The sequence below is a fragment of the Stegastes partitus genome, unplaced genomic scaffold, assembly GCF_000690725.1.
Source record: "Stegastes partitus isolate 25-593 unplaced genomic scaffold, Stegastes_partitus-1.0.2 Scaffold3664, whole genome shotgun sequence".
Lineage (NCBI taxonomy): Eukaryota > Metazoa > Chordata > Actinopteri > Pomacentridae > Stegastes > Stegastes partitus.
In genome coordinates, this window is record NW_007581395.1 from 3,676 (window position 1) to 30,419 (window position 26,744).

Below are 26,744 nucleotides of genomic sequence, written 5' to 3' on the forward strand. Positions count from 1 at the left end.
GCGTTTTTCCTCCCTCCTTGTGGTGCACTTTAAAGAAATTGGAACTCTTCCACGATTAGAACAATTTCTGGGTCAGTGGAGGAGAGAAGATGTGAGGAGGCACAAGGCCAGTGTTATACTTCTCATATCTGCAAGACTTTAAAGGTTCCCTTGGGTGCAAGCGATGTGCATCTCTGCCAAAATCCCTCCGCCGATGTCCACATGCAACTCAAAATTTGTGCCAAGGCGGCCATTATCCTAAAGGGCAGTAGTGTGTATGCATAAAATACGCAAATACAGATCTTTTTTGGACAAGTATAAACTCGCCTTTCAAGTGGATTCCAAGTGAACAAGCTTCAACATTCGACTTTTATGTCGAGTTTTAATGTCCAGTATTTTAAAAACTGTTTTCTTAAATATCAAGTGAAGTACGTCGTCAAAGAAACGACCTTAAATTCACCTTATTTCATGATGACATCCCCAAAAATCTTGACTTCGCCTCGTTGCATGTGAACAAGAACTAAAAGTGGACTGAGAGGATCACGTCAGGCTGGATGTCTGTCTGTCATCCACGGCTCTTTGAGGGCTTTGGAGCACCATATTTACCTCTTGGAGGCAGAAACCTTTAGCCCTCTGGAGCTGCTCTACATCAGCACAGAAGAGGTAGAGTAACAACCTTCATGAGCTGGCTTTGAATTTGTAAAATATTGATGTGTTGGGTTAAAAAAAAAAGACAACTTTAACATGTAAAAAAGGAGAGTGTGGTATATTTTTTCAGAAGAGACCAACAAATACACTTCGAAAAGTTAGAAAAGAAGCTGGATTAGTTAAAGCAGTAATGTGCAAAATAGAAAACATGACAGACAGTAGGAAAAGCCATATGGAGACATCTCCACGGACTGCAGGAGAAAGGAGGCATTAGCAGACGAGGACGAGCTCAGTGGGGTTTCCAGGACTGGGATTTGAACCTGCTGCTGCAGCTCACCGTGCTGTCAGCAAGAGGTCTAACGAGAAGCTCACGCAAGACACACACTGAAGACTTTTAAAATACCTGACGGCGCTCCATTTCTTAGGCCTGGCTTCTGGACGTGACCGCGTTTAAGCTTTACCCAAACACCAGCTTTAGACACCAAGTGAACACAGAACGATGGAACGCTGATATTTAACATTTCATTCGAACTGATCTCTCTGCAAATCTGTCGAGTGAATATTTTAACTGCTATCTAGCTCTTCTCATGAAAAGAAGCACGTTTTTCCCAAATTTTAAGTCCTCGCCACATAAAAAAGTTTTCAAACCCTGCATCCAGAACAGTTCATGAAACAAACCCTACATGTGTCCCAGTCGAAGCGCTCACATGAAGCTACCAACCGAGGTCCCTAATAGTTTTGGTGTACCCAAATTGCAGCCCGCTCATAAAATGTTCCACACACAAATTGCTCGCTCCATGACTCATTTTATACCATATGGGTGCCAAACACACAGGATGCAACAAAGTTGACATGGAAACGCAATAAACAGACAAACAGACTCTTGCAGACGACGAGAAGTTTTGCGCTTTTTGACGTTTCGTCTGGAGGAGAAGAAGTGTGAGGAGCAAAAAAAACGCTGAATTTCCAAGAAAAACGTTTAAAATATCACAAAGCGTGCAGATTTCTAAGCTGGTTTTGAATTTGCTGCACGTTAAAATTTAAATTCAAGAGTTAAATTCAAACTCACCAGTCAGTGCTTCTCTTCCTCTTTTGATGTCTTGCTTTCTTAATAAAAAAAAAAAACCCTGAATCTCCACTTAAACTTTGCACAAGTCTGGTCCTCCTCGTGTCTCTCAGCCTCTCTGTGCCCCGTCTCTCTATCTCCGTCTGTCTCTATCCAGCTATTCCAGACATGTTTCAGGGCTCGGCCCCAGCCAAATAAGGGAGGAGGAGGGCAGTAAACAAGGAAGACGGGCTGCGCTGTCGCTGGGCCCGCTGCCTTACTGTACGCCACACACACACACACACGCTCAACTCGATCCTCTGTGGCAAGACGCCGCTTTTAGTGGTTCACATGTGCGGCGTTTTCGACTATTATCCAATTAGCTGCTTTGTATTTAAAAAATTTGCCGTTGCGCTTCGGAGCGAAACCTTTAAATCAAAAATGGTCGTATATTATTTCAACGCGTTCACACTCCAGCGTGAGAAACTGCGCCAAGTAGAGTCTTAAGTCATAAGGACGCCTATAGCCGCGCAGACGCCCTGCACAATCGGATTAACGCGACAAATTAATGGTGTTCTCGGTCATTTTTAAGAACATTAAGGAACTCGTTGGCCCCCATTGGTGGCCTTCTGACTGCTTTGACCTCCGGGTCGACAGCTGTCTCCAGACCACAGGGTTATTAGTGGAGCAAAGGCAAGCCGACAAACACAAGGTGCACCACACACACACTTCTGCATACCACGTAAAAAGCTGCGAAAGACCTACACAAACATACGACAACTCATATGCACGCCCAGACCAATGTTTGCGCCTATTAAACTGCTGTAAACCCAAATATGCGCAAAACAGCTCACAAATACCTCAACCTAAGGACGCCTCTCCTCACGTTCCCCCCACCGGCATCGGTATGAAACTCTAAGCTTCCTAATCCCGCCGACCCTTTAAAGACACCCATCTTTCGTTGACTCCTCTCAACTGGATTTCCAAGGTCGGCGGAGTCCGTTAAAAATGGCGTCAGGAAGAGTTAGCCGAGGGCCCCCCCCCAGATGCATTCAGACATCAACGCCCGAGGATGAAACATTCGTTTAATACCCAGACAAATAAACAAGTCTGGATTCTTTAAATGATACCTGGTGAGTGATTCATGTCCGCCGAGCTGTGCTGCGTAAAAATAGGCCGTTCTGTCATGGAGCTTGTCAGTGTCATCCAATTGGCATCGCAATGTACAGTGAGGGAAATGGGTATGTATAGTTCATGGTTTTGGCCAGATACAAAAAGCTATCAGACTACAATGTGAATACTAGATTTATTTTAACTGTAAGAGATGGAATATCTGCATAAAACACAAATAAATAAGAAGAACTTTGGTCTTCCACTAACAAATTTCAGGAGAAAATGATGAATAGGTCGCAGAAAGCTGGGAGCTTCCAAAAGTTGATGATTTTTCTGTTTTTGCAGCGACTATTTGTGATCCATCCATCATCTATACACCGCTTAATCCTCACTAGGGTCACGGGGGGCTGGAGTCTATCCCAGCTGACTCAGGGTGAAGGCAGGGGACACCCTGGACATGTCACCAGTCTATCACAGGGCTACACAACCAAGCACATTCACACCGATTCAGAATCACCAACTAACCTCAACATGTTTTTGGACTGTGTGGGAGGAAGCTGGAGAGAACCCACGCTGCACGTCACAAATCGCAACCCAGAAAGATCCTGGGTGTCCCCACCAGGACGCGAACCGGCGACCTTCTTGCTGCGAGGCAACGGTGCTAACCACCGATCACCTTGCAGCCCACATTCATGATAAATTGCGTAATTCTGGCGATTCATCTTTAAAGACAGCATGGTTGACATTATCCTCATGGCTACTTCATATTGTCGCATCTTCCAAAACAAGCAAAGACCGACTGTATCCTCCGGTCAATCCAAAACCTTGTAAAAACAGACACCGCGCTCCTGCCCCAGCCTTCTCTCAACATCCATATTCTCGCGTCCAAGCGTAACAGCGAAGCCCGCAATTAGAGAAATGAATAAACCGGCCGAGAGGTTTTTTTTCTTTCTGCTGAGTGCTGCCGCCCATTCAATTAGGATCAAACTTGCAATCCTGGCGATTCCCGCTAACCTTCTTGCAACACAGCAATTACTGCAACGGTTCTCTGGGGGGATGTTCATAAAAATGAAATGGGTTTCTGCAAAGCTGTAAAAAAAAAAAAAAAAAAATCCCATATATAAAAGTGGATGCAGCACCACAATGACTGCCAAGTCCTGACTCAAGTGAGGCTGAATACATCCTCCTATTCTTGCAGATTTCTTTGATTAACGGCAGCAATCATGAAGCTCATCATCGCTGAGAGGATCCGGAGGGGGGAGGAGGGGCTGCAGTATATGTTCAAAGCTCTACAATGATAGCAATTTGTTTTCTGGAATTTATCTGGTGATAATGTGTTGTTTCGTCATCCTAATTTCCAAGTACAAGACTTTCATTTACTCATTCGTGTACCGGGTGGAAACTCATTTGCAAAAGGGGGACCAGCTACGTATAGAGGGATAATATGTGATTAATAACCGCAGAATATAAAGTCAGAGCGAGGAGTGGAACGACGCTGCAATGTGGCGCTACGGTCAAATTACCAAAAGCTTGCAAATGAATAAGATGCTGTTGGTGCATGCATATCTATGGGCCTTATGTTTCTAAAATGCACCTTTTAAAACAGCTTTGCATTATTTACATTCATCTGATTTGAAATGCATCTGGTTTTGCAAGTGTTTAGTAAAACACTTCTATATTTTAAAAAAAAAAGCTTGAGATTTACTAAAAGACATTAAACGTCTTTATTCTGGGTTTTACATAGAGGTGCCGAAATTTCAAATTCCTGAACTCCTGGTGCAGAAACAGTAGCTGCGAGCGGATGGAGGCGTGTTTGGACACTTGTGGGAGTCGGGGGCCGGTGGTGTTTCAGGTTACAACCCCCCTGGAGAGGGGGCAGCCAGTAGCAGGGTGACTGACGCCCCCCTATTTCTGCAGCGGCTATTTAAAGGCCTAATTGACAGGCCGGAGGGGTAGGAGGAGGGAGGAGGAGGGGGACGGTGTGGGGCTTAGAGAGGAACAAACAGTAGGTTCTGAGTAGAAAAACACTGAGGTGCAGCAAAACCTGACATCGGAATCATTGCACCAAACAGTACAATGAGATTTGACAAACACGACACACACTCTTTCACGCCACATTCAATAAACAGTAAAGTTTAAAAACACAATAAGAGCTTCAAAATGTTGCACATGATGTCCATAGTTGGTCGGTACAGTGGTCAGACCTCAGGGACTGACAGTCCTCATGATGCAGAAGTGGTGGCAGCAGGAAGTCTTTGGTGTTTAGTTGAGATTAGTTCACTAATGGCTCGAGGAACGAAGCCTTGAGGTGCAGCTTTAACAGCTCTGTAGCGCCTTGCAAATGTAACGTCCTGTTCTGTTGGAAAACTTAAGCCCAATCTAATCCTTAAATAGTAGCATGTCATCAAAATCAGTTTATTTTACATGCCGAATTTAAATATTTGCCAAAAATCATTCGTTAAAAAACAAAAACTTAATATTCTGCACTGGAGCCATGAAGCCATCAGTAACTCAAATGTCACTTGACAAACAATCAGGGAATTTTTAGCTTTTCCCATTTTTGCAGACATAAATAATCAAAGAATTTATGTTGTTTTTTTTCCTCTTCTTGAGATTCACGGCATTGTAACTTGCTGCAGAAAAAAAAAGTTTTGATTTCTTTCTACTTCGGCCATGGTTGTGTTGTTTCTATAGATGTGCATGACTTCACATTGCAGACAAATATGAGCCTGCAGTGAGCAAGAAAAATGCACAGAAACTGTTTGAGTTCAGAGCGTTCAAGGAAAAAAACTGCCTTCACTTGATCGCTGCCTATCAATCTGTGTAGAAAACATGCACTTCTTGCCTTTCAAAAAACTGCCTGTGTAGCTACTGAATCTAAAACTAATAAAAACACATAGAAGCAGTGCCATTGCACCAGGTGACATGCTTAATCATTGGTATTAATTTATTGTTTCTTCAGCATCCTTTCAGCTCCTGCACGTCCGTCAGATTCTCCAAGGCCTCCTTTTCAACCTCCAGTTAAACTAGTGTATTCAACAAGCCGATCCTCTCCTTGTTCCCTCTCAACCACTGAGAATCTTAAAATCAATCTACTGAAGCGGTAACGCCAGACGACACAGCGCAGTCTTTGTAAGCGACTATGAGCGAGCGGAGACGTACCGTGCTCGCCGTCTGCGTTGTCCTCACAGCGGTGGTTGAAGTTGTCGTACGAGTCCCAGCGGATCAGAGGGTCCTGGGTGTTGTAGTCCACAGAAACGCTCGGCCCGTTCTCCAGGTGGCCCAGGCCTGGCAAACGCAAGGCATGATGGGTAATAAGATCCACACACGGAGCATATTAACTCAATTAAAGTGACATTTAAAAAGCCACAAATTGACAGTTATTCCTAAAATCCGATCACGCACATAGAGAAAGAAAAAACTGTTTCGATATCCATCATAGTGGATAATATAATATAAACTGATAAATAACTGAGTTTTAAAGTTGTAAAGACAATTTTCAGGTCGAAAAAAATGGATTACCTTTGATTTTTTCTGGTCCGTATGAGAAAACAAACTCCACCTTGCCGTACTCTGGGAACCTCTCATCTGTACAGACACACAAAGTACAAATATGTCTTTTTTTTGTTGTAGTTGTCAAACCATGCAAGACATTGCACAAAACAATACAAGCTGTTTGAACCTTGTATTTTCACTTTATCAAACTGCTTTTACCTCAAACCTTTACCTCTAAATGCTCATGCACACATATTTTCTTGCAGACAGGTATATATATTTTTAACCTGTTGAAGTTTTTTGCAAAAGCAACCATTTGAATCTACAAAAAAATGTACGCAACAAATGGATATTGAGTGTCAAGGTTAATCTTGATCTGATCTTTTGCATTTTCAGCAACCTTTAGGTTTACTTGAGTGAATGTTGAGCTGCTTCACCACCAGAGGACCCTGTTTGCTGTGAAACTGTGGGGGAACTCTGTTGTGTTGCAGCAGCTCACACACTGTTTTTCCATATTTAAAACTGGAAATCCAAGCTACAGCTGTAAATGGATCAGTTCTTGAGTCCGGTACTAAGTCTTGAGGTTGCAAAATAAGTTAGAAAACCATAGTTTGGGAACATCACTATGATGGGTGGTATATTCCGTATGATTGTACAAGCACAAAAAGCAACAACAAACAAAAAAAAACAACACACAACTCCAGAGACAATCTACCTTTGAAGGTCTCATCCAACTCGTTCTTCCCGAAAACCACGCCGAGGTCGTGGATGGCGCAAGTGTGGAACTGCACCCTGAATACCATGTCTCTGGTCGGGTTTCTGAACCTCTTGTGGTAACACTTCAGCTACGATGAACAAGAAAAGGGAGCGTTCAAGGTAAGAAACGTTTATGTGGTGTATCAATCCGGTAACATCTCCGGATTCTGGAGGAAACCACTTGGATAGTTTCCATATTTATTCTAGCTGCAAGCAACTCAAACCTCAAACATGAGAGTCTTTGTAATGTTTCTCAGACAAACATGGAGGGAATTTGTTGCTTAAAGAAAGAAGTCATAGGGACAAGAGAAGTGACTAGGTGGGAAAGTCTCACCAGGATGTCCCCCTTCAGAAGCAGTCCAGGTTCGATGGTGATACAGATACTGGTGTTGCTGTCTCCTTGCACGTTGCTGCGGGAAGAAGACACAAGAATAATCATTAAAATCCAACTGATGATTCCCGGATTCAAACATAAACCACACTGAACTGGAATAAAAGTTTCCATACTAGATTCCTGACGTGTAGACGGGTTGCATCGCCTGGTAGATCTTCAGGAAAGGACGGCAGCCTGCGAGGTGATTCAAAGAAGAAACATGTTTGAGATTTTTTTTTGAGAAAGGCAGTTATTTCTGTGTGTTTCGACGGAGGCAGAGACTCACCTCCTTTGGATTCAAAGTTGGGTATGCCGTGCATGATGACGTGATGCAGGAACAGAGGCTTGTTGTTGATTTTTATGTGTCCGGACAGAAGGCCGTTGAAGTAGCGCACGTATCTGCAGACAAAGGAAAGAGAGCACTGAGTCCAAAACACTAAAACTGTCGACTATGCACTATACAGCACACTGGCACTAGTGAGACAAAACAGTTTTATAAGTTAGTAAATGAGGAATTAATGTACTTGTGCAAACAAAAACAATGATGCACGACTACCTGTTTTTTGTGTCATCCCTCTATTTTTAACTCAATAAAAATAATAACAGAGCCATATAAGTTCCTCCAAACTAATAAAAAAGAGCCTTAAAAAGCCCTCCTGATGACCTGCAGTGTTGATGTAACGCTTCTCACATCAAACATTTCAAAATTGCTGGAGCATCAGTTTATTTTGCAAATAAAAGGAATAAAAAAAGGTTCTCATCGATGATGTAAAAGCAAAGCCCACAGGGATGATGATAATCAGGCCTTTATCTCCTTGGCAGCACTATTGGTGCAAGAAGACTGTGCCAAGATATCTCGGATGGAAAAATTGATATTTATGGCACGAACACGCTGCAGTTAGATGCAATGTGGGCCTGGTACATTCAAATATAGCCATTAGAATGCTTTTTTAGTTCTGTACAAGCAAGCACTTTTGGGTGACAAACTTTTGTTAATTCATGTCATATTGATAGTTAAATAAACCTTATTTACAGGTTGTTTTAATTATTGTAACAAACAATACAATGATAATAATAATGTTAACTAATTGTTACCAATGCTACAAATCATGTTATTTATAAATTGTATATTTATAGGAGATGATGAGAGATTATAATAATTACATTCTAATGACCAAATGATCTGTAAACCTTTATGAAACCATTTGTACAACATGTAAAAACAGGATGAACCAGATAGTTTGGTAATGGCTAATTATTAGTTAGTTAACCATCTATAAACATGACTGGAATAAAGTTGCACTTAATGCTTAGAATAGTTAATTATTGATCAATATGTTGCCTATAAAGCATCACCAGTTTGGCTCCATTAAATCTCATTTGTGATATACATCTATGTAAAGAGTGATTATTTGTGCCCTTGTGTCTGATCATCACGCTCAAGCACTATTTTAAGAGGCACTCTGCAAACAAAAAAATGAACTTTTGACTTGATGATGGCATTAAAATGAACTTGTATCCCATTCCCATTTACGTGAATGTCATCACCAAATTACCCTGCAACGAGGGGAATTCTTTCTGAGATTCAGGATCCGAAACAACTCTCCCTCCACTTAGCACTTAGTCCAGACCCTCTCGCTAGACTCCACACCGAATCCTCCCTGAGTAACCCTCATTCTGAGCGGTTCACGTTTACGGCCTGTCACAGCTCCGACGGCGCAGCCACAACCAAATTCCTCTCCGGACTATAAAACAGCCGTTACTCACTACGGGGAAATGTCACAGTGAATTGGTGTGTATAGAGACCAGTCGGGGGTCTGTTGAGTTGGTGTGGTCTGGTTGTTAATGATGATAATGATGATGGTACCAAATGTGACCTTGACCACGGGGTCGCCGCGTGCAGACGCCCCCCTCCCTGCTTGGCTGTCAGCGGCCAGATGGTTTCGTCTCCGTGAAATTCAATTAGACGGAGCTGGGACGCCATGTTAGCAGCTGAGAGGAAGGAGGGCTCGTAGCTACGGTCCATGTGGTTATGATACGAGACATAGTCGTTTATCAAGAATCTACATTGGCGGTTTTTGGATTAGGTGGGCGTATAATTGAACCTTTTTGGGCTGTCTGGTCACTTATGAAACCCTTAAAAACTCATCTCTGTAGATCAAAAATTCCACGCTGAGAGGTTTGGTTTCATGAAAATAATTCCTTTGTCTCTTGAAATGGTTTCGATGTAATTTTACACGCCGGCTTTAGCGTAGCCGCTTAACTCTGCTGCAGCTCGAGCACACCAGCTCCCCTATGCTTCCAACACTGTAAAACGACTCTGTGCTTCACAATGGGAAAGTGTAAAGTTGAAGTATTTAGCCATCGGTGTTAACGGCTCCTTAAGGATAGAAGTATCTGGAACTCCCAACTAGTCCGTCAGAACTGATGAAGCCTGTTGGATGAGAGATGAAGCGTCTTCAAAGAACTCAAGCAAGTCCAGTCGCTACGATCAATCTATGAGAATAACCACGACCTGGAGGACTGAGAATCTTCAGACATTTAGCCATATGTGTTGGAACTGGGATCCAAGTTGGAAGAACAATACAGAAAATAAACAGGAGACTAAAGGCGGCAATGCAGAGAAGACTACGGCAGCCATTGAAGTCAACTTGAAACAGCTATCTCTAAAAAGAGAAGCAGGCCTACCACATCAGCTATCAGGTACTTATAATGCAGTCTTGAGGTCTTTCCCTAGAAGGTTTACCCGCCATTAACACCTTGAGTCATCCCTGATTTGGCAGATTCACAACCATGCAAGTCTTGCATTGTTAATGGGCCATTAGTCAAGTGATTTGGAGGTACCAGTGTATATCTAAGACTTTCCCATCTGTCAGAACTGAAGAAGCCTCTTGGATGAGTGGTGAAATGTCTTTGATAGCAAAAACAGTAGTTCCTTTATACCGAGGAAAGCATGACCTGGATAACTGAGAATGAATGCAAACAGAGAGATACAGAAAGCCCGACACAGCAAGCTGTCAGAATGGGTTTCTTAGATTTCATAAGGACGGGACTCGACTGTCTGAATCTGTGTTTTTGAGACTGTCATTGGAGTTTCAGGACAGAAATGCTCAGCCATGGTGTTGACTCCTTATTTTACTCACTGTAAGTCTTCCAGCATATAAAAAAAGCACCATATGGACATGGTAGCAAGGTGAAAAACTGCATTTTCCTCAGCAGGGATCCTCAAATTGTCTTGATTTTGTGTTTATAAGTGATGCTGCAAGGACTCAAAACTAAAAAAGTTTATTCTTAAAAAGTGCTACTTGGTTATTTTGTCCTATAAGATATATTCCTATCCAAATGGTACCAACATCCTCCACCAACATCAACACTCTGGGCCTTTTTTTCCCCTCAGAGATTCGACAAAAGCACATACAACAGGGTCTCCGTATATTTTGTTCCTTAAACATAATCTGCATACTTCCAGTTAAATCTGGCCCGGTGTCAATAAATAAAGGCAGCCAATCCTATCAGCAAGTGTGCATTGTGTTTCCTGCAGCATTTCACAACAAACAGAATCATTTAATTACGCTAAAAGGCTCCACACAACAGCTTTATTCCAACCTTTTTACAAGCTGTCATGGCACCAGCGGCCCGAGCTCATCGCCTGCTCTTGATGTTAATGTCGCACATTCCAGACCGCGATACCGGCAGACTCCAGAGGCAGAGATAATTATATTCGAAGCAGGAAATAGCAGCGGGGCAGAGGGCAAGCCTATAGACCTGTTAAAGAATGGCTGGCTGCCTAATTCGGCGGCCGAAATGAAGTGGTGTTAAGTCCCCCCGGTGTTTCCCGTGTTGCTTCGCTTATTCCCGGTAACCTCATCATTTCCAAGAAGCTCGGATCGAGACTCCTCAGGTGAGGAAAGGAGGCAGTCAGGGGTCAGGCCTTTCAGCAGTTCACCGTCTAATAATGTAGAGGGAGCTAATAATATAGTAGGAGCAGATTTACGACTTGAAGGACCGAGGTGACAGTCTCCCGAGAGTGAGCTGCTTTCAAAATAATAAATTGCTTAAATACCTTTAAACCGCTCTTGATTGGTTTGACCCGGTCTGGCTTGGAATTTACTCCGCTGTTGTCTCTGCTCATGAAAGGGCGTTATTTCACTCACACTCACTGCTAGAAGTGGAAAGGGAAAAAACTGCAAGGAAAATATGCTGTGATGTGCTCAAAAAGGCAGGAACCAACTACCGGCAAGCCCTGCAGCCTCCCGAGAGACGCCAGTGGAATCCTTCAGACGGACAAGATAGATTGCTTCTCTCTGTGCTGTGACATTTACTCACAATTATCCCAATTAAAACTGAATTGGAGATAAACACAAGCAAAAGGGAAAGAATTTCCTCTGTCGGGTACAAAGACAAAAAAAAAAAAAGAGGAAGCGACAGATGTATTTGTGTCTGTGTCTGCAAAACCTAAGACTCTTATTGCAATGTTGTGTGCTCGTGTGAATGTAATGAAAAATGCGTCTGTGTTTCGTTGTATTCGGGGAAATCAAGACAAACTCTGAAGACAAGTCAGTGAGAGAGTCCTCATTTTAAGTCTTGTATCTTGACTGAGAACTCGAAGCACTTAAACATACAATTTTACTGAAAATGGGACCATTATTTACAAAATGAACACCATGACAAATCAAAGAAGTCTTAAAACTGGTGATTGAGACCATAAATTCATGAGAAAAATGTTTACTGTGGCAACAAATCAAGCGAGAAGTTGGGCCATTTTCTCAGAGATGTACGTACAATCGGGCTTTTTTGCTAACTAGAGGAGTCGCCCCCTGCTGGCCGTCAGAAAGAATGCAGTTTTAAGTCATTTTCAGATTCATTTTTCAGAACTAGAGGCCATTTTTTATGTGCAGTCTATGACAAAGGCGTGCATGCAGTCATGAAGCACACACTTAAAACTTGATTATATTGTTTTAAAATAAGTCTAATTACTGAAAACACAACGACAGCATGTAACCAAACATTAAAGCGAGAGCTGATGCAATCCCCTTGGAATAAATTTCATATGATTTCACATCTTAAATCAAAGATGCACCGTTGAAAGAAGTATTTCAAGACGTAAATCTTCCACTTTATCCTAGAGAATCATAGCAGGAGCAATTCAGGAGGGCTGAATGAATCTGTCCTACTTCGTCCACTTCTCTATTGTTCACTATCTTTGGAGCAGCGATTGATCCAGTTAAGTTCAGAAACAGCAAATAAAGTGCGATGGCGCTTAACCAGAGGCAATGACAGACTTAACAGTGATATAGTCCCAACTGGATAGCTCTAAGTAGCTCACACCTGGCATTTGAATGCATCTTGATATGAGTGACCACTTGCGAATAAATCCCACTTCGCTGCTCTGTATGAAAATACATCATTTTGTTTTCTGCAAAACCCAAATGCTGTTGCTGACTTACCTTTTCTGTGACGGCTGACCCACCGGAAGCGCCTTGTCCTCGTAAAAGCGCCTCATGGCGAACCTGTCCAACGCTTGGTCAGCGCTGCGTGACACGAAACGACACGTTATTTGTCTTGCCAGAGTGCATTTTTTAAAGATTACAACCTACCAACAACAAGTCTCCTTATTTTGAAAAAACCTGCCGATTTTTCCCCCCAACATTCTAGACTGAGAAACATCCCCTGGCCTTCATCATTTCTGAAGCAACCTGAAGTTCTCCTGGCTCCTTCTCACCTATTAACATCTGGTTGCGTTAAAGAATTACGACATTTTTAGACTTCTTCTTCTTCTCACAGGGCAACGAAAACAAGCTGGTCGGGACGGAGTGTTTAGCTAAAATAATCACATCAGCGTTTAATTTCCAAGGCTGCTCGAGTTCCGGACTTTGATGCATTATTGTTCCTGTCCTTATAAAACCCTGCGAGGAGGAGATTTGGATTTGGAAATCACACTTTTTCCTTTCGATCAAACTCCACACATACATTGCTGGATCTGAAATGATGACGATACCTTGCGGATATGTTGCTGTAGTGCATGTACGCAGCCACCACCACCCCCGTTCGACCGCGGTTCCCCTGTCACAGAAACAGAGACAAGATATGTAATCGAACTGTTTATTTGAAACAGGAATCATTTCAACAATCGTCGTATGACTCATGAAGAGGTCAAACAAATCCCCTTTAACTGTGATGGACCGGTTAACAAGCTGGATGACTTAGAGCTGGAACTATAAATAACATGTTTGATCGCTGAAAAGTGACCGGTTAGAATTTGAAAATCTTCCTCAGAGTAAAGTAAGGAGGAAAAATCTGTGCCTTTTTTCCAGCTTCATCTGAACAGCATGTGCAAACACTCCAAAGCGATGCATGTTTAAACAAGAGAGGATGGATTGTGTAACCGTGAGAGCTGAATAACCAGAAATTATATTGATTTTGTCGAGTTTGCAGCCAAATAGCGAAGGATGTAAAGATGAATCCACATTTTCACATTTACTCCCATTTGGCTGCTATCTGGTAAAAACTAGAGTTTCTATTTGCAAGTTACACCTCTGATAGAGATCAATGGTCTGGGGTAAGACATGTAGGGAACACACAACCCCTATCGGACCCCGGCCTACCTTGTTGTGTAGCACCACCACGTTGCGCGGGTCTCCGTTGAGCCACGTGTCGATGGCCTTGCACATGCTGCAGATCTTGTCCAGCGCCGGTGCGTGGTGGTCTGGCCAGCCGAACTCAAGAACCTGATGACGAAAGGAGATTTAGTTCTTCAGATTTCATTCCTGTCAAATACGCCCTAAACTGCTGAGGTGTCGCTACCTTGTGGTTTAACTTCGACAAGTCATTCCTCCGCTCGCTCAGGTTGAGCATCTGGAATCAGAAGGAGAGCAAACATCAACGGTTGGCGGTCCATTTGAGAATGAACGATTGTAGATCATCTCAGAGTCATTTCTCACCAGATAGTTTTCGCCGTGTTTCGACCGCAGCATCGTCGCCACCTCCTTGAGGTTGGCGTTGTAGCTGGGATCCTCGGCGGCGGCGGGGAAGGAGACAGAGATGATCCTCTCCGTGATGTAGACCAAGTCCACCTCATAGCTCTCCTCCATGGCCTGAACCACGCTCTGACTCCTGCACGGGCAAAGTGAGCAGAAGGGGGTTCGGTTAACGTTTTTTTTTTCCCAGCAACATGACGGCATCCACGGAGAGATGGAAGCCCTGATTTGTGGTGTGCTTACTGGAACAAAGTGTAAAAATGAAAGAGAAAGCAAAAGAGGCAAGTGGCACAGTGTTTACTTCACACTTCTAAGAGATATATTTCCTTAGGTATCACCTACAGCGTTCCAGCCAAGTAGAGGGGTTTTCTGTTCTAGCATCTCAAATCAAAGCAGTTGATTTCTCTCAAGTTTAAGGCTGTCACATTATTAGATTTTTAGTTCCCTGCCAAAAAGGATTCACAATAACAATGTGACTGCAATATATCTATCAGTTAAGTTCCTTTTTAAGTTTGTTTACTGTGTGTTTTGTACTTTTTGGCAAATAAATTCCACTTTAAATGCACCAATACTGTAGCGCTGCATGTATAAGTGTGTCAAATATATTAACATGATATCAATATGTCAGGTTAAAGTCATTATGGGTAGATTCCAACACTCCTTGTCCTGCATGGTTCTCTGTAGCTCTCATGTATAAAAAAAACAATGTTCAAATGTTTCCTGAAGTGGTGTCAGAAGTTCACATTTGGTGCAAAGAACATTTTAGCAGCACACAACCGGTGCTAAGTACGCGCTGCCCTTTTAACCTTCCACACATAATTCCAACCATTAACACAAGACTCATAATCGTCAGCTTTGTTCACTCCAAACTGCATTCCAATTTTCCGTGATTATCATCTCGACGAGGACCCGTTTTGAAAACTTTGTGCAGCTGCTGCTGCTTGCGAGAGCATTTCTAGAACTCTGCCGACTTTTTCTCGGGGACTAAGTTCATTGCAAACACCCACTTGATCAAATGTAAACTCCTGCAGCTCACTCTTATATGTCTTGGAAAGGAAAAGATTTACAATCCTTCCTCGGCTGTTGACATGACCTCTGCTGATATTATGCAACCCGTTTCTCTGGCCAAACAGGTTTTTTTTTTTTTCCCTTTTGCGCTGGTGGGCATAAAGTAAAGTCCTGCATGAGAAACAGCTACGCTTGAAGAAAAACAGACGAACAGAGAGATCATTTACATTCCTTGAAAAATGCTTTTTTAAAAATGTTGATCATAAAACAAAAATGAAACAATCATTTAGCCATCGTAGGAGTTTTTTGGCCATCTGAAGAAAACCTGATACGCTGCAGGAAAAACAACTAATCAGCCATTATTGCTTTCTCATTATGTGTGCATCTGCATACAACAGGACTGTCTTACCGCGACTGCTTTCGCCTTATCTCCACGCTCTTGCAGGATCTTGTGGATCCCTGGTGAACACACAAACAAACAGGCAAAGGGACAAAAAAGATTCATAAGCAAACTCCATCTGTTTATCATGATGGTGTTGTTGAATTAGAATCTGACACAACCTATTAGGGAGAGAGTCGGATCACAGGAGCTAAACTTGAAGTTATTTTGGAAAAAGAGAAGGATAAGATGGAGAGAGGTGAACAGTAAGAGGGGGGAGGAGGAGACCAGAAGGAAATGAATGAAGGTGTTGTAATGACTTTAAAATAGAGAGAAGAAGAAAGAGAAAAAAAACAAGCAGAGTAAAGAAGTTTAGGGAGATCAAAAGGTTAAAGGAGAAGCAAGGAAAGAAGACAAAAACAGGACCATCCAGACTTCAGATCTGATCAGGATTCCAACACCGACTTTAATATTCTGTCCCGCATCTTCTTATTTAAAGATTGAAGTTGTGTCGCAAGACGTGACTAAACGCGCCGCGCTGTCGAGGAATCGCTGCATAATAGATGCCAGAGTTGGCTCTTTCCTCTCGCTGCTCGCCGGCCTGGGGGACGACGTGTCTGTACGAGCCAGCTGTCGTCGAAAAGATGAAGCCGTCCAACGAGACAAAAACGACAGCTGAGTTTATTTCCGCAGACATATTTTTCTGCGACGTTCTTCGGCCGCTACGACGTCACGGAGGCAGCTTAACAGGTGTTTGTGGCAAAAAAGCGAGCAAGATAAAAGTAATTATCCTCAAAATCTCTGCTTAATTTTGCCTCCTCTATGTTCGGCATGAACCAATTTAGTGTTGAAATAGCTTTAAAGGGCCAGTTCAACCCATTTAATGCCATTTTCCGCTTCCCAAAGAGTGACTGTAGCACCGATTTGGTGCTGAAATGCATCAAAATGACTCGATTTCATTTATTATTTTCATCGAGGAATCTGTTGATTTTAATTCATTCGTCATCTGGTTGGCATCCCTGTATGTCTTGTTCTCTCCACAACCCAACAAGGTTCAGTTTGTCATAAAAAAAAATTAAAGAAACTACAGATTGTTCAAATTTAAAAAGCTGGAATGACTCAAACCAATTAATCAACGATCAAAAAGTTGGTGACGGGATAATCCTCAACGTCAGGCCCGATTAGAACTGCAAATATTTCTTTGGTCAAAACGACTCAGTTCCAAGAAGACAAACCTCGGCTGTGATGTGTATTTGCACATTACGACCGTTTGATCGGCACACAAGCAGCTGCGGGCGCATGTAAGCCGAGTGGTGATCTGGCAGAGGATCGGGTTTTTTTTTCGGGGGGCGCAACACCGGTCAAGCGGTGAAACAGCGATGTTGGCAAGAAGGCTCTCTAATCACGGCGCAAGGTTAAACACACAGCCCGCGGCTCTCCATATTGCTGCCGAGCGGCTTCCGAAGCTAAATCCCACCTCCCCCCTCCTTATGAGCCAAAATGGGAAGCATAATTCTCAATGATCTGACAGGAACCAGATGCTAGGCGGACGACGCACGACGGTGTTTGCAATATGAAACAGCCTGTTCTCGTGAGGCTTCGAGGGGGTGTTACGCCGGAGCGTTTCACATCGCAATCTGTTGGCTTGTTGCAACACGGGGGGCATAAATGAAAGTCAATCAGCGCGTAACGTGGTGTCTGCATGCACCTTGTTTTTTAACATCATAATACCGGCTTTATCTTCTGGATTCTCTGCATCATAGACCTGCACTGTTTTGAACAGTGGGTCACAGTGTTATACTGGGTTGCACTTCTTCTCACCACATCTGTAAATAGTCAGACAATTGCACCATTTGTGGAGAAAAAAACAGCTATTTTGGGATGAATTTAGGCAATAGCACTGTGCCGTATACCTGAAGAACCGTGGTGTATACCTGCCTACATCGTCGGTAGGGATACTGACGATGTAGGTTGTATGCTGGTATAAAATACTGAACAAGAGTTGGTTTTAATAGTTTGATAGAATCGAGAACAATCCAAAATTACAGATGTGGGAGTGGCCTACCTTGCCGAACAGGAACCCAGTGCTCCACCTCCAGGACGAGCGCAGGTGGGCCAAATGCTTTTGAATGGAGCTACCCAACGGCATGGCTAAATCTGGGAATCAACTCTCTATTTAAAAAAGATAATACTCCAAATTTAAAGGGTCGGGATCCAAACTTATCCTTTCAATCATCCAGGTGATCAAATCTTGAAGAGCTCCGGTTTCCTCCTCATGACGCTACAGTCCTCGTGCCAAACTTGATCGGCGGTGATGTAATCTATCACCGTGCATCTTCCCTTTTCCCTTTCTCAACTGTTTTATCCCCACTTTCTTCTGCTTTCTCTCGCGCTCTCCCTCCCGCCCAGTTTGTGTTCTCTGGAACTACTCCTCCCTCGGTCTCATTATCTCTCATTATTTCTGACTCTCCCATCCTGCTTCTCTTGTCTCCCTTTTTTTTTTCTCCCCTCGAATGCTTGTGTACTCTACGGTTCCTGTATGAATGCACAGTCTGCTTTGTCATCACCTTGAACATCTTGTGAAGCGACCGGCTGCAATAGGCGATAAAAACGATACGTAAGAAGAAAAAGAACCTCTTCTCCTGTCAGTGTTATTTTTGATTTACAGTGTCTGGAGCGCACTCGCATGTATCCGCTCTGAATCTATTCTTTCCTGAGCCAAAAGCTGATTAAAAAATCCCCATAGTGCACTTGGATGACCCTCAATAGGCCCCACACTGACTCAATTATGGTCACGATGGGGCATTTTGACTCAAAACCACCATGGATCCTTTATGGACTAACCAAATAAACATTCCATCTGCACTTCTGTCCACACACCACACACACGAGTATGGAAAACCCCCATATGTCGACGATTCCTGGATCTAAGTACGAAGGCAGAAAGCAGACGATGCCAGGATAATTCAATAAGAAAATGAATGATTTCCTTTGAAAGCGAGCCAGGATGTATGGATTCTAACCGGCGCGTACAAGAGCGCTCCGCGAAACATGTAATAAACGCAACCCGATACGACGGGATTAACACAAGGAATGCTGTGATAAGAGGCGGCGACCACAACAGAGATTTTTTTGGTTAAACAAAAAGACACGAATGATAGATCAGGATCGCGGCTAATTTCTATGTGAAATGTCTGGTTCAAGGGGGCTACGGTATTTATCCCCTGACGCCAATATGTCATTTTCAAATTGTTTGTGACAACTTTCTATAATTACCGTAAAAAAAAACGAAAGACGCGAGTCAAGAGAAGTAGTAGCCGGTGGTATTTTTAGTGCTGCTGTTTCTGGTAAGTATGCCCACGGTTCCCAAAAACTCAACTTACTGTTTCAAAAATGGACGCCGGTACTTATATCAAGCCTAAATCTATTGTTTGTGCTTTTTACTACAGAGATTAAACTTAGTTTTCAGCGCAGAGGGAAGGAAAAAAGCACAATTAAAAATAATTTAATGTATGAAAGTAATATCCAGTGACAAGAAGCTTTTTTCTTGCATCACACGATTAATCCCCATCACCTGATTTGGAAAAATGCTCGTTTTTATCGATTCTTATCACTGATGAGCAGAAAGTAACATCGATAATGTTGGCGGTCGTGAAAATTGAAGTCTTGTATGCGGTCAGTATAGCATCAAGATGTATTTTTAACCCTTTATCAGGCAAATAACCATATATGTAATGTATGTTTAAAAAAGGCAGGGGGTAGAATCATGTGACTTCATTCAGCCAATCAACGAAGGCCAGGCTACATCGCTACACAGTCGCTATGGCCTCTGACCAATCACGAGTGAGCAGGAAGTGATATTTTGACACAAGTGTCAGAAGTTCTGCAAGTCTGATTGGTGATTTTAAATAAATATTCCTTCATTTTTATATGTGATTTTTATTTAAAAAAATAATTTATCCACATTTTTAATTATTTGTTTTTACTCTAGGTGGATGAGGAATCATATATGGTGACTGCTTTGACTTTGATTGAAGTCAAAAACGACAAAAACGTCCTCACACATCCACCAAAAACACTCCAGGGTTGATTTTTTAAAATTTCCAAGTATTTCAATGAGAGTTAACCCAAATCAGGATTCTTTTCTAAACCTTACCAAGAACTTTTGGTGCGAGAATCGAACCAAACATCGACTGAAACCGCAAAAAAAAACAAAGTGAGACTCAAATGAAAAAAATTGTAATGGTCTGAGACACAAGTTTCAAGATCCCCATCCGACGTCTGATTCTCGACTTTTGTTCCTCTTTGCAAACTTTCTCTCCTCCACCGTTAAACGAGGCGATAATGGAAAACCAATAAACGGAGTCCTCCTGTAAGGTGAAGGAGGTCGTGTATGGGAATGTGCCGCGATAATGTCTAAAACAGGTGTCCTCGTACGCTCGAAAGGTTGGCAGCCTGTTTGACAAACTGTAGTTATTTGTAGTTGTAGTTAGTTATTCACAACTCCTGGAACGAATACAAAAGCCAGTTTCACAACATACAGCGATGAGAACATGCATGAAACTCCGGTGAAATCCACTTCTTCTGTGTTTACTCTCACGCTCAGCATATTCCAAACATGTGCATCCCTGCCAAAATATGCAGTTAAATACACGGGACTGAACGCTTGCAGAGTCAGCTGTTTACCTCCGCTGCATACAGATATGTTTGCTTATGCTGGTTGCTAACAACAAGTGAAGCATGCAAGTGACAAACTGACACCATGGATGGAGGAGAGCAGGGAAGTTCTGGTGCAACTTCTTTTTTTGCACCGTTTGGGATATTCCTTTTAAAGCGTTATACATAACGTTGCATAAGATCGAAGGCATCCCTCGGTCTCGACTCGCATTTTCTTCGTCAACCTTTTTTCCTTGTGTGAATGCACAGCATGCGAATTAATCTCCATACAAGCTGCCGTCCACAAACCGATCTGTGTTTATAATCCGACTCTGAGTCACCGCCTCGCTCCTGCTGCCGATCTAAACATTTGGGGCATCTGACGCAAACACTGACTCACTTCTGTGACTCACCGAAAAAAAAGAAAAAAGAAGAAGAGCTTAAACAGGGACATCCGTGCTGCTTTTATCTTTTGAATAAATGTTGCTCCCGGTTTGATGAGAAGGCAAATAAAGACAGCGGAGTCCCTTTCAGTCTGAACAATCTAAACAACAAATGCTGCCTTTGTTGTGCCTGCTGGTTAAATAAACTTTTTTACATTAGTAGTGCTTCTTTCCCTTCTTTTTTTTTTTGGTGGAATCTTTTTGGAAACCCCTCCGCCCCTTTACGGTTTAGCAATGTCAAGCAAAACATGCGTCTGGGGCCAGGCCTTGGCATCGATTCCTGGCAGAAGACGAGCTGCGGGCTGGCAGCTGCACAGGTTTTCTCGTTTTTGTAAGGTATGTACTAAGTATTTCTGTACACTGGCACCGAGCAGAGAGGATCTTCTACCTCAGGGTAATGTATGGAGACGAATTAGGATAACTAGATCGATGTTTTCGTTGTTTTATTATTAATTTAAGCAGTTATAAATCCACTTAAAACACTATTAATTAAACTCATCGGTGTCTGACGTTTGACATTTCGACTTCTGCACCTCATCTGCTGCAAAAAACACTAACAATCTACTTTAAATAACTTCCTGATATTCATTTGGACATGCGCTCCAACCCAATCGATTCAGTTGTTATGTGCCGCATAATGCCGCCACCTTCTGCAGTTTGAAATCAGCAGGCGGACGTGATTTTTCGCAACTTTAACTATGAATAAAACGACTTATTAAGTGCAGCTATTCTATATCAAAAGCAGGTAATTGTACAACAGGATAGGTGGCGAAGTTGGGCCGCAGTTTGAATTAGGGGTGGGACTTTAACGCGTTAATTACGATTAGTTAATTACAACAAAAATAAATAAATCAACGCATTTAATCGCAGTTTGCATCCAAACACGGAACGTTCGTCAGTGCCCGATTTCATGGTCCACCAATCAGTGATGCACAAGACGCCTCAGCGCTACAACAACAAACATGGAGGAATCCAATGAGAGTGCATCACTTGGACTGATGGAGGGTAAGCTTCATTTTAACAAACTGCCTGATGGAAGCCTTGACATGAGCACGGTTTTGTGCAACTTTTGCAAAAACAAATTTGCATCCTACCGAAGCACATGGAGCTGACGGTAACACCTGAATGCAACGAAACCACCGGAGCTGTTAGCAGTCCTGGTCCGAGTACGAGCAAGCGTTGTCGGCAATGTTGTCATGCGATTAATTGAGATTAATTAATTACGAAGCCTCTAACTAACTACATTTTTTTAATCAAGTCCCACCCCTAGTTTTAATAAACACTGTTGCCCATAAAGTTGGAATAACTTTCTTTTCTAACCTCTTGTCATGAAATTATTGTGATGTTTTGATTCATTCTTGATAAATAAACTTCTCAAAACTTTATTGACATCACAACATACATACAATACATACAATTGGGGGTATTGAACAAGAGGATTAAGGGTTTGATTTGACAGGAAACGCATATTTGAGGGGTTTTAATGCATCAGAATGTCCAATATTAATAATTCAGATGTCACTAATATTGAATCTGGCCACCCCTGACACGGATCAGTGCGTTAAGACGTGGTGGCATACTGTCCACAAGCTTGTTGATGGTGTCAGAGGGTAACTGGGACTCAGGCTCAAACAGAAATAAAAAGAGGAATGTGTCCGAAAACAAAAATTATTCCAGCTCACCGTGTCCCTGCCAGAGCTTCTCTTCCTTAAAGCACAGTCAGGTTTGTATTCTAATGTTTTCCGTGGCTCACCATTTGTGTGTCTAGAGACGGTCCTGTCACAGCCTCCTCCAAACAAAAGTGAACAAACACCACTTCTTGCCGGGTTTTTCTTTCGCTCGGCAAACACCGCGAAGCGCAGCAGCTTGCCAACAGGAGGAGCAAACGCCTCGATAACCAGATGTGACTCGAGATAGAAGGCGACAGATGCACGATATCGCACCCATATGCGACTGCTGAACGCCTCATTCCAACACAGTTCATCTCCAGCTTGCACTATTTTTATTTTTTTTTGCAGAACCTGGCAGCAACGCACCAAATCAGCCGCAAGAGTGTTGGCGAGCCCGGCTAGGTGGGATCGCAGAGGTGCTACATCGGTTAAGTTCAAATGGAAACTGAGTCCACACAGATGGAAATGCATCATCTTTGTATGCATCAAGGTTTAAAATAGCCAAAAGTGCACACATGAGCATCTGGGTTTGTTATTCCAGCACCTTTGTTGCAATAACAGTGAATGAACAGCAGTTTAAAGCATGTCTTTTCTTACAGAAGAGGTGTTACTTACCGGTGTATCTACATGCTTTAATGGCAGCTGAGGAGTAGGAGGCTGGAGAGAGAAGCGAGACAGAGTCAGTGGGTTAGTCATTGTTTCTTTCACAGCGAGGAGGAAGAAACAACACGGTGAGGAAAAAAAATAAGAGGATGAGAAAGAGAGATGGCGGAGAGGCTGCTTCTGTCTTTGGATCTTGATGAAATCGCTGCTCCCTAAACCTTCTAAATGTTAAAGTGTGAAATGCACATTCTTGATTTTGGAAAAAAAAAAAAGCAGGATGAGAAATGAAACACGCTTTCCTGAAGATGTTTTGGAGCTCGGCTGCAAATTTAACTGATACCTGGAAAGTCTTTTTTTCCTCATATTGATCAACTGGGAAGTTGTTTCACCAATTTCAGAAGCTCTAAAAAGAAAATGTAACCGCTGGAGGCCTAATTAGAAACTGGGAAAACTCCCCTTTTTTCTTTCCGCAAGTGCCTTCTGATTAATTTATCACAACTTGATGCGACTTAATCTTAATTTCAAAGCATGTAAGATGAGATCTGTGCATGTATGTTGCCTAAAGAGGCAGGGATGGAGAATGAAAGAAGTACACAACAGAGGCAGGGACACGCAGAGCTTGACAATGATCCATGTGTTAAGGGAAAAATCTCTTAACTGAGTCAAGCGCGGCATCTTAGGCTGCCGTGAGCTCTGTAAACAGATCCGGGGGACTGTTTAACAAGCTGCGAGGGGTGATTTAAAAGGCCCAGAGCCTAAAGTAAATACGTGAAAAGTAGTTACTGTAGCTGGGAATGTTCCTAATTTGGACATATCATCGGTGGCGAATCTCAAGAATGTGAAACGCTTTGTAGGACGCCGACTGGAAATCAGGAAGGGATCAAACTGTTATTTCTGCCCGTTTTCTTATCCTGACGTTTGCTGAGCTTGCGTTTCTTCACAGCGATGAATAAAAAAACTCCAATTTTAAGCTCATTAAAATGAAAATGACTCATGAATCACACTAGCAGCCCCTAGAGGAGAGGAGAATAATCACTTTGGCTGCGGCTCAGTTTTTTTAAATAGCCTCCTCAAAGTCCAAAACACAGATTTAAACCCTTTCAACCCCCCCAAAAAAACCCACCAGTGGGTTTGGAAAGGCATGTCGTCTTAAAATTAAAATTCCACTCATCAGAAGAAAATACTGTGGAAACAGAAAGAATTGTGAGATTTTCAACTTTCTGGTGAAGCTTAACCCTGAAACGCCAAATCCATCAGATTTGATTTGATATTTTATTGCCTGAAAAACCTGATGCAGACAATCAGGCACACATATTCCACCACAGATCGCAATTCATGCACCGAGAAAGCAAAATGTTGCCAAAATTGGCACAAATTAAACATCATATTTGAAAATTACTTATTATTATGATTTTAAAATTTGTCAAAATGTTCATTAAACACTCCATTTTCAAACAAAATTAGAATTTTCTGGCAATGATTTCATGCTTCAGGCTTTACAGGGTTAAACAGGGACCATATGTGCTGTGCAGGTCTGCTGAAAAATCAAATTGAAACTTATATTTTGTCTAAATTGTCATTTGAAAATTTGCCCAAAATAAATAGTTTGCATTAAATTAACCTCTTAAGCCCTGGTGTCTGTAGTTAATTTTTTTAATTAAAAAAAATACATAATAATAAAAAAAAATCATTATTACTATTATCATTTTATTATTATATTTTTTTTTTACATTTGTTTTTTATTTATTTATTATTTCAACATTTCAACATTTTTAACATATTTTTTTATTATATTTTTTTATTTTCATTACTTTTTTTTATTTAAAAAAAATAAAAAATGCACATCAAAGACGAGCTCGGGCCTTTAGAGTTTAAACAGATTCTGTAAAAAATAAATAAAAAAAACTGCCTTTACACGGTGCAGATGGGAAACTATAGACTATAAACTATAGAAACAAATTTAAAATATTTCTTTATGTGGAGACACTTTTTTCACCTCAGTTTTTGCAACAACTGTGGGGAAAAATGTGCATGTTTTGTAAAATAAATGCACATAATCTGTATCTCTGTACTTCTTGCCATCGTTGTCCATAGATGTACAACAACTTTATACTGCAGTGAAAAATGATCCCACAGTGTGTAAAAACGTAATACGAGTTGGGTGTGTGTAATTCTGGAGAAAGACGCTGATATTTTCTTAGTCATCTTATTTAAATAGTTTACATCTGGCAGGTTTTTGGTCCTTTTCAATCTTGTTTTTCGCACAAAAATTAAATATTCTAGATTGGAAGGACATTCTCCAACTTTTAGCAGTTTCAAATCCAGCCGTGAACCTTTAACCGGTGGAGTTCCCAGTCGGCGGCGTTGTTGCATTTCTAAATATACCCAACCACATTGCAACACACACACACACACAGACGATATGTGCATGCTGAGATCTGACAGTACGGAAAACAAAAACGGTGCAGTGAGACACGTCTTATGGTGTTTGTTTCTGTCGTTTGTTGTCAGATTGAGAAGGCTGATGTTTTCTCATCCGGTTTCAAATTAAAAGTTCTAATTCTGACCGAGTGATTTGCTCAAATCAAAGCTACCCAAAAAGCTTAAAAAGGACCTCCAAGTACAAAACATAATCAGCGCTGCCACTGCTGCGTCACCGTTTGTCACCTTCCACGGCTGAAAACAGGACGTGGTTTGTGGTTGTTTGGGTTGTCCAGGACGGGCACAGGAAGGAAGCTCTTTTGGTTATAGCCTCCGACCTTTGCCCTCCGGCGGCAACCACACGGAGCGCTCCGCGTGTGGTTCGGCCACAATTCCCGGAAACGACTATTACGATAGGGGGATTTAAAAACTTCAAAAGGTTTGATTTGTACAAAGTGACAGACGTGCAGTGGGATACTCACCAGCTCATAGTTCGTAGGAGCAGTAGTCGTCGCTGTTTGACATGATGTGGTGACCTGGAAGCAGAGAGACAGAAATCATGAGGAAGAAATTTGATGAAGAGCTTCGATATTTCACTTTAATCACTTTATGCTTGATGTCGCACCTCAAAACAAACCACTTGTAGTAACCAGACACTGTAAAAGACCCTAAAAGTTCTGTTCTCCTCTGTGCAGTTTGTTGGTTTTCTCTGTTTCCAGTCATAGTTCTGGTGTTTCCATAGGACTTTATCGCAATTAATTATGATTACTGTTTGTTGTATGGTAATGTTTGCATCCCCTGAGGCACATTTCCAGATAAATAAATGCTTCAAAGTGCTCAAAATGTAGTTTCAAGCTGGAAAACATAATAGAATTTCATGCAAAAACCTGATATTGCCATGCATAGATGTGTACATCGTGACAGTATGGACATATATTCTCCTCTCAACTCGTTTTAGGGCAAAAGAATAAAAGAGAGAAGATAGAGGAGTTCCTGCAAAAAAAAAAAAAAGTCCAGCAATGAAAATGAGTTTGGCCCACAGCTGCCAGTTTTTTTTGTTTTTTTTTTTAATTATTCTTTTCAACCACAATTCCAAAGCAACGTCTCATTTCACTAAATTAGAATTTTACAAATTTTTATTTATTATTATTTTTTTCAGTTTCTACTTATTTGATTGA

General features: G+C 41.9%; 1 protein-coding gene across 1 annotated transcript in view; it reads right to left on the reverse strand.

Annotated features, from left to right (window-relative positions):
* Positions 1–5,947: 5,947 nt before the first annotated feature.
* Positions 5,948–26,744, reverse strand: part of LOC103376099 (tensin-like) — a gene marked incomplete at its 3' end in the record, with an annotated part of 30,034 nt that continues 9,237 nt past the window's right edge. The window contains exons 2-15 of the mRNA XM_008306461.1: positions 26,049–26,102; positions 23,158–23,199; positions 15,804–15,853; positions 14,351–14,522; positions 14,214–14,264; positions 14,015–14,137; positions 13,408–13,472; positions 12,857–12,940; positions 7,696–7,808; positions 7,544–7,604; positions 7,371–7,446; positions 6,996–7,125; positions 6,308–6,373; positions 5,948–6,073 (exon numbers count right to left, since the gene is read on the reverse strand). Coding sequence (XP_008304683.1) covers positions 5,948–6,073; positions 6,308–6,373; positions 6,996–7,125; positions 7,371–7,446; positions 7,544–7,604; positions 7,696–7,808; positions 12,857–12,940; positions 13,408–13,472; positions 14,015–14,137; positions 14,214–14,264; positions 14,351–14,500 — 1,045 coding nt within the window. The remainder of the gene's footprint in view (positions 6,074–6,307; positions 6,374–6,995; positions 7,126–7,370; positions 7,447–7,543; positions 7,605–7,695; positions 7,809–12,856; positions 12,941–13,407; positions 13,473–14,014; positions 14,138–14,213; positions 14,265–14,350; positions 14,523–15,803; positions 15,854–23,157; positions 23,200–26,048; positions 26,103–26,744) is intronic.